Source organism: Seriola lalandi, unplaced genomic scaffold (assembly GCF_002814215.2).
Source record: "Seriola lalandi dorsalis isolate HSWRI2012SDOR001 ecotype SW California unplaced genomic scaffold, Sedor1 jcf7180002053703, whole genome shotgun sequence".
Classification (NCBI taxonomy): domain Eukaryota; kingdom Metazoa; phylum Chordata; class Actinopteri; order Carangiformes; family Carangidae; genus Seriola; species Seriola lalandi.
Window position 1 is genome coordinate 38652 of NW_019524256.1, and position 12212 is coordinate 50863.

General features: G+C 40.5%; 1 protein-coding gene across 1 annotated transcript in view; it reads right to left on the reverse strand.

The window, feature by feature from the left end:
- Nucleotides 1-95: 95 nt before the first annotated feature.
- The window catches only part of cep104 (centrosomal protein 104), a 33875-nt gene continuing 21758 nt past the window's right edge, over nt 96-12212 (reverse strand). Inside the window, exons 14-22 of the mRNA XM_023401606.2 lie at nt 9964-10164; nt 8651-8746; nt 8269-8356; nt 7371-7440; nt 7092-7200; nt 6830-6968; nt 5658-5725; nt 2896-2983; nt 96-2256 (exon numbers count right to left, since the gene is read on the reverse strand). Of these exons, the coding sequence (XP_023257374.1) occupies nt 2126-2256; nt 2896-2983; nt 5658-5725; nt 6830-6968; nt 7092-7200; nt 7371-7440; nt 8269-8356; nt 8651-8746; nt 9964-10164 (990 nt within the window). The 3' untranslated portion in view covers nt 96-2125. The remainder of the gene's footprint in view (nt 2257-2895; nt 2984-5657; nt 5726-6829; nt 6969-7091; nt 7201-7370; nt 7441-8268; nt 8357-8650; nt 8747-9963; nt 10165-12212) is intronic.

Genomic DNA, 12212 nt, shown 5'->3' on the forward strand with positions numbered 1-12212 from the left:
TTTCACCTGGTTTCTAGAACAGAGGCTGTTGGAGCTGCTGACCATCGGAAACCTCCTCAGCTTAACGAAGCTTTATTTAAACAAATACAGATACATTTTGCAGAAAAAATATTCTTTTAATGCCAAAATTATTCAGAAAATACAGACGACTGTGCACATAAAAAACACAATGAAACATCCACTGTTGTGATAGACCTCAATATGGAAGCATGTTAAAGCTCATGTGATGGATTGGGAAGTTAAAAACCAAATTGTTTAGTTGTTTGTCCACTAATAAGACAGTTATTAGAGAATTTGCCAAATTAATATCACAATTTGTGTATAAAAAAACACAGAGAAGTTTCTGTTAGTTCAGATTCACAGATGTGGGTTTTTTTTGGCTGTAGATGAATCACACATATATTACAATCAACACTGTCATAATACTGTGTAGTACAATAGAAGTAATAAAATTATAGTTATAATAATAATAATAACTATAATTATTGCGTGTAACTGTCTTAGTTCTTAACCTTGAGATAAAAATCAGTTTAAAGCCACTGAAACGCTTGAAAAAATAGGTGCTACACAAATTCTGCTATAAACTACATTCATCTCCATCCTACTCCTTTTTATCTGTTTTAATAATTCTGTTAAGTTAAAAGATTTACGTCGTCACTCTCACTGGACTTGTTCAGCATATAAAACTGTGCCATCTTCTCCAGATTGTCAACAGGCTTTAAAGAGGAAGAATAAATAAAGTCCATTCTGAACTACAAACTCAGCGCTGACGCATCATCCCTTTGGCAAAGTGCTACTTTACTTCCTATATATAATTTATTTAAGAAAAGTAATGAAAAGAAAAATGTAAACAGGTGGCTAATGGCTTTAGGGTTGAAGCAGTGTATGCTGGGAAGTCACAGAGGGAGGGAACATCTTCTGCTTGTAGCTAAACTCCTCTCATCGCTGCTTCCACGAGGAGAGGAGTGTTTCCAGGTGTCAGTCAGTGTCACCGTCTCCTGATTAGATTCAGATTAACTGGAGAATTGATTGATACAACACTGGTCGTCGATGGGAAGCTCTGAACCTCATCACATCGTGATCATGAGTATGTTTTAGTTTTATTTACATCCTCGATATTTCTGGAGAATTTGTGGTGTACATGTTTTGACCAACACGCTGACATGCTTAAAATTTTACTCTTGTAAAGAAATTTATCGGGCACACCGCTCTTTCTCAGCATCACAATTTATTGATTTACGAAGGTCGAGAGAGACCGAAAGGTTCGTATGATCAATAAATTGTGATGCTGAGCAGAAGAGCAGCGTGACAGACGTTCTTCTTTTCATCGAGCAAATTGACCATAACATTTTACACACGAAGGTTTAGTTTACTAGCGAGTGAAAACAGTTTCATCATGTCTCCTGTGACTCTGGAGGAGCCTGAGAAAATAACCCTGATGATGTCATGATGATGTCATCGAGGTTATCTCAGCTTGGGCTCGTATGGACGACACATTTAAAGCCCACTTTGCAAACTGAGGGCGTGGAGTTTGTATTTCCCAGACAAGAAGATGTTGCATCATGGGAAATGTAGGATCCAGTGTTTAGTTGACCCATTTAAAAGCTGCAGCTTTAATTTGACCTTTTGTCTCTTTTGAGTCCCCCACCAAACTAAATCAATGGACGACCCCTTTAAGCTGCACAGTTCCCCCTCTCCACACGGCAGAGAGTGACCAGATATTCTGTGAGGAGATGTCAGTGAACAGCACACAGTACGATCACGTTCACAAGCCCAGCAGGTGTGTGTGTCTCCGTCTCTGACTGTGTAAATATAGTAAATCTACAGTGTGTGAATAAGTGAATATAAAACCATGTGGTCAGTTTGTACGTGAGCTAATGAGACAGGTGTTTTCCCTTTTTGGTTAATGTTTTTTTAAAAAAAAAAAAAAAAGGTTTCAAACACAAATCTGTGCTGACCTTTAAAATCCTGTTGCATATGTCAGTGAAAACACGTGAAACCGATCATGTTTGTTCTCTACCAGTGTCTGTATGCGGGAACATGGGAGCAGGAACATGTGGAAGTGTGGTGGTGGGGTTACTGCAGGGATGTCCCCGCCCCCCTCCCGAAGTGCTGTGAACCTGGTTCAGCGCTTCCCTGGTGTATGTCCTCTGGCCAGGGGGGCCAGGGCTGGGATCCGGCTGCCTCTGCCAAGAGGTCTGCTCCTGGCCCCCACCGACCAGGCCTGCTTCAGCTTAGATCCACCGACAGCCCTGCCTGGAGACACACACACACACACACACACACACACACACACACACACACACACACACACACACACACACACAACTTTAACACCGATGAAACCTGTGTTTTCACGTGTTGTTTACCGCTAAACAAAGCCGCCTGCATGACCTGTGATGCGTGCATAAAGGGGAAGGTGTCAGAAGCTCGTGGCGAGGAGAGGTTATCTCTATTGATGTACAGTGAGGTCACATCACACGGCTTCCTTTCAATATGTACTACAGTAAACTAATAACTGCGTTCTGTCAGAACAAGATGGCTGACGGAACGGAAAACAGACGCTCGACTTAATGTCACTGTATAATACTCCATTTATATTATATTTATACTCAAGTATAAATATGAAATAATTAGCAGCTGGTTCAGTTATTAACAGTCAACTTACAACCACCATTATTGTGAAACGTCAAACACAAACTCCCACTACATCAGCTTCTGAATTAAATCTGCCACTATTATTACAGCACATGCCTCCATCTGTGCTCCGAGGCAGGAAACCATAGTGGAAAAGCTGCAACATAAAATCTCGCCAACGAGCATAGGCACTTTCTATAGCTCTCACACTAAGCGTTGGGGAGGTGGGTGTGAGCGGAGGGTGTATGAATGCTTTACCTTGTGCTGGCTGGGTTCTCTGGGACACCGCAGTCCTGCGTGAGTTTTGTTTACAGCCCTCCCTGCCCATGAGGTGAGCCTTCCAGGCCTGGAACAGGGACAAAGTAGCTCAGTGAGTCCAGTCCGCTCCCTGGTACCTGCTCGACTGGGACGACCACGGGTGACTGTAGGCCCAGTCAAGGCCCGAATGGCCGCCCTCCCTCCCACTAACACTGCAGTCTTTCATTGGGTCTGTGCTCAGAGCTCTGGCAGCAGAGTGTGACTTTCTGTGAGTTTCTTCTTCACTGCATTTTAAGGGTGTGTGAGGCGACAGACTGCGTGTTGTGAATTGGACTCTGGTCGTGGGTTGGGAAGGTTGAAAATGGCTGACAGGCAAAGCACTAAAAAAATCTTCATGTTTAATCATTATTGATTCTCAGGAAACAGGATTTTCACAACAAGTGAGTAATTAGCATCATTAATTCAGGCTGAATGTGTTGTGTTTTGCACGCTGGTTGCACCTGCACTTTTACTACTAAAAGACAAAATATCTGGTGGGAAAGAGGCCGATTTGACATTCAATCAAATAATGTGGGGAAACTACGGTGGCCCTGAGAGCTCAAAGCACCGCAGCTTAAGAAAACACATGCACACAGACAAAACACAAACAAACTCAGAGAACATCTTCATCACATTGACGACACGTGAGCTGCAAATACTCACAACACAGTGGAAATGTTTCCAGGGGACGGCTGGTTTGTTTTTTTTAAGTAATTTTTTGCCTTTATTCCGATAGGGAGCGACGGGGAGAGAGAGACAGGAAAGTCAGAGAGACAGTACGATATACAGCAAAGGGCCACAGGTTGGACTTGAACCTGGGTCCCTGTGCTTAGGACTTCGCCTTCATGGTTCGCGCTCTACCAGGTGAGCCACCGGGGCGTTCCACAACACTTCCTGTTGTGTTGTGAGTATTTGTGTTTGTCAAATTGATGAAGATGTTTCCTGAAGTTGTTTGTGTTTTGTCTGTTTGCATGTGTTTCATTCAGCTGCAGTGGGTTGAGCTCTCAGGGCCACCGTAGAAAGTGATGTACATCTGACCACACCCTAAACAGTGATATACACAAAATACATTACAAACTGTAGACGAGTGAAGAGCGGCAAAACGGACCATAGCTTATATGATTGTTACTTCTACGTATCAGGTAGTTTATTATACTTTACTCCTGATTCGGCCAATCAGAAATCAGGAGCAACATTATTAAATTTACACTCATACATAATCAAAAACAAATGCTCCTCTCCTAGACTATCTTCCTGGTGATCTCATTGACCTATTGCAGAAGGGGCGCCCAAACATTGTCTTCACAAATAAGTCATAGCCATTTTTTTATTTTATATATATATATATATATATATATAATATATATAATATATTTTATTTATATTTTATTTATCTATTTATTCTTATTTCTGTATATTGTGTATTTTGTTTTTTTCATCCCTTTGACATGATAATAATATAAACAAGATTGTTTATGATAATGTAATGATAACAATATGATTCTGATAATTCATACGATGCAACCCATGCATGTTCATTTAATTCTGTTTTGCAATTTGCCAATGTCTGTACCTTTGTTTGCTCTTTGTTTGACTGTGTGAAAAATTTATAAAATATTATTAAAAAAGGCCACACACAAACAGGGACACTCGTTTCATTTCCGCTGCTGCTGCAAACTGGGATGGACCTGGACCGTGATGGGACAGGTGCTGGTCAGACTGGAGGAGTGGCTCATTGAAAGACGAGTGGCATGACTCATTAGACTCCACAGTGACAGAGAGGGAACAGAAGAACGAATGAAAGGCGACACTGTCGTTACATCTTGTCGAGAGCCAGAGAATCTTGTAAAACCTCGTCGTCCATTTTAAACTTCTCCATCGCACAAAAGGTGGACGGACACTAAAGATTAGTGGCGGATGAGCAGCCTCCAGGGCGCTGAAACAGGAGCACTGTTTACTTATGCAAGAGGAGAACGCACTATTCTTCCTATGGTTGTGTTATGTAATATAAAACAGTGAGATTATATTCAGTGAGTGCTCAAATTTTGGACATTTGACATTTCCTAAATCACACATCATTGTACCTGTTGTTTAAGTCCTAAATCCTAGAGGGCAACCTTTTCCTGTTACACACCTGAGGGAAACTGACACTACTGCTGGAAGCTGACCCTTTAACAACAAGAGAATAAGTCATTTTTTCCCCCACTGTTTATAATTTTTGTGAAAAGATAAGAGATCATTATATTGAACCATAGTTTTCTACGACTATCTATAAACAGCTCATTTCTAATGATTTTAGTCTATTTCTTTTTTACATTTGCTGCCAAACTTAATTTCGTTGTGTTTTTAATTCAGTGACAATAAAGAATATATCCGTCTAATCGGAGCATTTTAGTCTGTGCTTCTCTTTAAACTGGGAGGAATGTGAAGCATGTGACGTGGCATTTACTTCATCTTGAGACAAATGAAACAGCCCATTAAGAACAAAGACTTCTCCTCCTTTGAAGTCTCTAAAAGACCAACAATGGTGGAGTTTTACCTCAACACCTGTTTGCTCCTCAAGCCCTGACATTAGATGCTTTCTGGATTCTGTGTTGATATGAAAGAGGAAAATTGGAAAAGACTTCCAGCTTCTTTTTCCCTTTTTACATAAATGTGACGTGCGTAAACCCCTGGCCATTGTTTCACGAGAAAAACACAGAGCTGCATGTCTATAATCTCACCTCCTCTCCAGGCATGAAGTTGTTGTGACACAAAGGACAGTGGTTGGAGCCTTTACCGGAGATGGGGCCTGAAACAGAAACACGACACCTTTAAACTGCCAGTTATACAATTACAGAGAAGGTCCCCGAAACACTCCAGAGAGAACGAAGAATCGATGAAATTACACGACTGAAGGAAAATAGTTTTAAATACACAAATGACCTCGGAGGAGTGGGAACATTAAGGTTAAACAATCCATCCAAATTTCTGTTTCCTCATTCTAACCAACACAGGTGAGGGAGAATCGAAGTTTATGCTAATACAAAAGGCTCAATGGTGTTAATTATTCATGGGAACATATGGTTGGTGATGGAGATGGAGTGAGAATTATCTCCCTTTCTATCTTAAGAATATTGAGAGCTGTCGGTTCTCAATACGTGTAGCTTCTCCTTCAGGTTAGCAGGTGCTGTAACAGTTAGTGACTGTCCAACTGGAGAACAATCCAACAGTGGATGCAACGAGAACAGCTGACCTCAGCTTTCACAATGTAAATACTGGTGACAGGATTTAGTAGTTCACAAAAAAATGTGCTGAAACCAACACGATGTAAAAGGTTCTGTGTACCACTAGTGAAAGTAGAGCACATTATCAGGCCAAAAGTGTAAGTGTACAAATATATAACTACACATATGATATATATATTTTTTATCTTTTTAATTTTATTTATATATTTCCTGTATATACTGTATATATCACGGCTGTGGAGGATTGAGCTAAAAAACGAGGAGGAAATAAAAAAGAAAGACACAACCAGAAATACGTTTGTCCACATGAGGCTGGTGAATCAGTGTTTCAGGAAATGTGTTTGTTTTTTGACTGAATGCAATGGTTTATCTAAATAAATAAATGGTGGGTTTGTGAGAGAAGGAAGGAAAGCTTTGACATGGTATCAAATGCACCATCCACATGAAGAAGATTCTTAATCTCTGACTTTTAATTTCTGTTTGTAGCTGTTTGAATTGATCTTTTGTCATTACTTTTTTTATTAATTGTATTTCTAACTGGTATCTTTATCTACTCCACATGATTGTAAATGAGAGTTTAAATAAATAAAAACATATAAAGTGGTGCTTTCTTTTTCATTGCTTCACAGTTTTAAAACATAGCATGAAAAGAGTGAGACAGAACTCACGGTTGCAGGCGGGACCCTGGACATGACGGGTCAGGTCTTCAGCAGCCACGGCCTCTGAGCAGCGCGGACACTGGCTGAACCTGGACCTGCTTTCACATTCACCCAGGAGGTGCTCTGTGAGGCTGGCTATCTCCACGACCTGTGAACACGGAGCAGAGCCGTACAAAGAGTCTTCAGGCTGTATCACTGAGCTGGTGGTCAAACAGACAGGCAGACCATTCATTCATTCATTCATTCATTCATTCATTCATGTAACATCTACCTGTCTACATTCATCGCAGCGTCGCAGCATAGGACAATGTTTCCAGTAGTGAAGGTCCAGCCCGTCTTCTGTGAACGACTCGTCCTTTTTACCACAGAATATACACAAGCTGAAACAGAGAGTGAAAATAAATAACACACTAAATCAAAGTTAAATTCACGTCTCAGCTGGTAAAAGAACGGACAGTGTGAAAACGACACGGAAAACTGGAACAAGAGAATCACATCATTTGTTGATATAATTCCAGTGAAGGTCTCCACCGGGTCATGAGTTACTCACTTGTCCAGATAGTCGACCGATTGTTGGACGTCCGCTCTGTCTGTTATCTTGTTCTGTACTTTAGAGACACCTGCAAAACCAAAGAGTCAGAATCTTTTAGTTACTGACTGACTGACTGCACTGATTCGCGGCCACCAACCAAACGAGATCCAGCCCTAATTATACAAACTTTACAAAACTTAAAAAGGATTTAAATATGAATGAGACTTGCAGGGGTCACAGTTTTGATAATAGAGCTCTGTAGATGCTTTGATATCTGGGTAACAGGTCATTCCCTTATAATTAGCTTTAGAGATATACAGGCAAAGGTGCTGGCTACAAATCAAAACAGTTAGCATCTTTTATTTATTTATGATGATGTTTGTCAGCTTGCAACTGGCAGTGGCGGACACAGTGTTAGCAGTTGTGCTAATGCTAACTCTCTCTCTCCGTACTGACACAGCTCCAGGTGTATTTAACCCCCCCCCCGTCCCCACAAGTTGACAGGATTGGTTCCTTAGGAGACCTTCATGAGACTGTCATTGGTTCACTGCAGTTCAAGGTGGAAACACTGAGCCATGGTGTTGATGATTATTTCTTTCATCAGATAACTTGTATCATATAAGGAACACCATATGGATGTTATCAAGTTTAATCACTTTAGTGACATGCTAAGAGAAGAACTATACTTGGAGTTCTTTGGCTGAGCAACTGACAACAAAAGTAAATGCTGTAAAGCTCCTGATCCATTTTAGAAATGTGAAATGAGGACAAAAGTGACTGTCCCCACTGATGTCATCAGCTGTGACCACGGAGCTTCGCTAGAATTCATAAAATCATAAAAGAGGTCACAGTTGAAGGCATTAGTGTTTGCACGTCGTGCTTTTGTCTCCTTTCTTCTTTTTAAACGTGTACGTACTTGCTTTTCCAGCTCTTTGAGACTCTTTCTCGACTTTAGGAGTTTCCTTCTTGGCCATTTGTCCCCCGCTGCTCTCACTGCCTCTCTCCTTCACAAGCAGACAGAGATGTATGAAAACAAATAGATGCAATCACACAAGGAAACATCTACAAAAACACAACGGTGACTTCAGACAGAGAGGGTTCTGTTAAATGGTGGAGCTCCAGAGACTTTAAAGATAAAATGTACCAGTGTTGTTATCTGTACATATAAACAACTGGGTCTCTGACCACCTAGAGAGAAGAAATTCTACCAAGTCTGTGTGGAGTCATAAATACAAATTAGCAGCACATGACGAGAGGTGATGTAATTGTAATTGCGGTCTGATGACAGCTCCACCTACTGTGATCTCTTTCAAGGCAGCCAGCTGCTCCTGAAGAGAGTGGATCTCTTCCTTCTCCTTTTGCCCCTCCTGCTGACCGCCTCCCTTCTTCGTCGCCTGGGTGAGAAGTGACACCATCAGCCGCTTAGTCGGAGTCATTTCACTGCTATGTCTAAATTCTTCTTCACTCTCAAACCATCATCTCAGCATCACAGGGTCGTTCCGGCTCAACACACCAGCTTTCATTTCATTATGTTCTCCTTTTGAAGCTGCACAGCTGAGAGCTCTGCAGACTGTTGGAGCTGCAGTGATGTGGTGTGGTGGTTTTGTTGGCAGCAACTTACGCAGATGAGAGCTACTCAGCAGCATGGCCATTACGTAATGGGAAGTCTAGGTCTCTCATAATGCCAAGAAGAAATTAAACTGGGCCACTGGGGGAGTCAAAAACTTTACGGTAAAACAAAATCGCACGGTGACAGCTTTGGATCACAGTCGTGCACGATGACAAAGACTCAACTTTACCACATTTTGTGTTGATCATATGAAAAAGTCAGGATTGTTTCTGGTGCAAAACAGTAAAGCTGGTGATGGCAGGACGGTTTTGAAAGAAGTGCAACACTATATTTACTGTAAAGTAGGCAGTGCAGCTTTTTTTTTTTTAACTGAAACTGACACTTTTTACAACATTTTTAGCTGGAAACCTTTTAATTAATTCTCTCATATTTTACTTTTCTTACTGGTTTCTGATTTTATTTTCATTTAAATATTTCTATCATCTACTGTCTTTCTACTGTCCTTATTTTATAGTAATATTATATTACTATTATTTTTTATTGTAAAGCACTTTGATCTCTTGTATGAAAAGTGCTCTATAATTAAAGTTTATTATTATTATCAACTTTATTATATCACATCTACCAGGAGTAATTTGTTTCACCTCATGAGCAAAAGACAGACAAGAGTGCCCGTGCTCGCCTTGGCAAAGGAGACAATTAGCTCTCTGTGTAACATGAAGCCCCGCCTCCTCTTCCTTGTTACTGTCAGTTTTTAAAAAAAACAAAAACATAAAGAGACATGATGTCATGTACTCTCCTCCTAAAAGCTGAACTCTTTTCAGCAAGAGTTCTCCCGTCTGCCATGTCTGAGCAGTTTCTCTGTCCACCCACCAGCTGCTCCTCTCTGACTACAATCAAATCACTTTAACACAGTGAATATAGACACTTGTATACATGCTACATTTTGATATATAGAAATAAGGGGTGTTAGTTATTTCGAAGATGCCAAGTATCAATGAAAGATTCATTTGCGGCTGAGGAAAAAAAAACACTTCTTGCCTGAGTCTCCACCAGCTTTCCGTCAATCTTGGCGAAGCCATCAAAGAGGGTTTTGTAGAGGAAGTTCTTCCGTGCAGCAGCGTCGTTGGGTGGCAGGTAGCTGAGAACAGCACTTCTGTGCTGCTGGTACATGGATAAGATGATGCGTGCTGCCAGCTCTCGAACTGCTGATGCACTGTGCTCCAACGCCGCTGCGCAGAACTACAGTAGCACAGGAAACAGGCTTTAGTAACTTACTGCTCAAACATGCAATTTTGAAATTTCAGCTTTGTTCTGACACTCACGCTTGAATTAGAAAAGCAAATTGGGTTTTTTGTTGTTGAAATGAAACTAATTTGGAATATATAATAATATTACATTTTGAATGAATGATGACGGAAAATGTGAAAAATCTTCGACACACCTACAAATTGACTTTTGGTTATTTGCAATCATAAACCCGATTCATTATTACTAGAAACAGATTAGTGCAACCTCATAGAAATCTCCTGGAGAAAGACACATTTCTTGGCCATGAGAATGTGTAATGACTTTTTTCCTGTGAACACATGGAGGACAAAGACTAGCGGCAGGATGACAGAATAAATTATTACACTCAAAATTAATTCAAAGTCCAACTAAAGCTGAAACACAAACAGCTTCTAGAAGTCAAAATAAGTTGGTTTCCAATGCTGAACATTTGACTATTTGTTAAATTCACATGAGGGTTATAAGGAAATAATCTGATTTATATCGTAACTAGGTTACTACAGTGCATGTAAACCCTTTTCCCATTTCCTGTATAACCTGAATTCTTATGTAAATGTATGTAAATGTACTGCATGGCATGTGGAATCCCCCAGGGGGCAATTCTTGGACCTCTATTATTCAACTTCTGACAGATTATTCCTATTCTTTAATATTTACACTGGCCTCCAGTTAGTTACAGAGGAGTTTTCAAAGTGCTGTTGCTCTTTCATAAATCACTTAACGGCCTTGGGCCAAAATACATTTCTGATATGCTTGATTTATTTAAACCTAACATGAGCCTGAGATACTTCCAAAATTAAATTAAAAACTTTACTGTGCACTCTACTTCTGCCTTTGGTTAATTTTTTCTTTTCCTGCTATTTTGGGCAACGTGTTAGGTCACTACAACGACAATGAAACATTATTTTTTTCTCCATTACTTTATCTAATCTTTAAATCATTATTGTTTTTTAGATGTTGTTCTAATTTTTAACCTTGTGTAAGGCAGTTTAAATTCCTTTACATAGCTGCCATATGATTAAATATAAATATACATACAGAGATTGTTAAATACAGTATAAATACAGTAAACAAGTCATGATTTGTTAAATCTGCAGTCTAGTTTCATGGTGCAGAACAGCAGCCTCGTTGAGGGTTCGGGTCCTTCCAGGGAAGTGTGCATCATGACGTAAGAAGAGCCCATTATCCAACATAATCTCTGTGAAGCGAGTCGCAACACAATGGAAATCCTGCCAGTGGAGGGCATTAACATCCAGAGGTAAACTGTGTACAAAGGCCTCCCATCCATCGCCCCAACAGTCTCAGGGGCAGCTCTCTATTATTCTCTGTTGTCTTTGTCAAGCACTTCTCATTTTAATTACAGGAAATTCAATCACCCCCTTTTTTTCACTGTGGCTCCCGCCTCAGACCAGATCACCCCGGTAACAGCGCAGGAAAAAGGAAAAATGTTCAAACCATAGCTGGACTAACACTATAGGGCTTGTAACAGGGACCAGTCACATGAGCTAAAAACAGATACTGGTCGTAGTTTCAGCTGTGAACTCAATGATTTAATCATTTACTAAGTTATGTATTATTTATTAAATACAACTTGTTTGTTTGGCCACCAGATCAAAGGCATGATAATACAGTATATGATATGCAGGTTTATGTGCAAATGTGTGGGGTTAAACCCTCTCCACTTTTTCTTTCAGTGCCTCATGCTGATGCTTAGATATCTAGTGTATGTGTCTGTGTGCTGCCTCTCTATTCACTCTCACTCTCACACACAGACACACACACACACACGCACACAAACACAGACACACAGACAGACAGACAGACAGACAGACAGACACACACACAGACACACACACACACATACACAGACACACAGACAGACAGACAGACAGACAGACAGACAGACAGACAGACAGACAGACAGACAGACAGACAGACAGACACACACACACACACACACACACACCTTCGATAGGATTTGTTGTGATATATGTTGATCG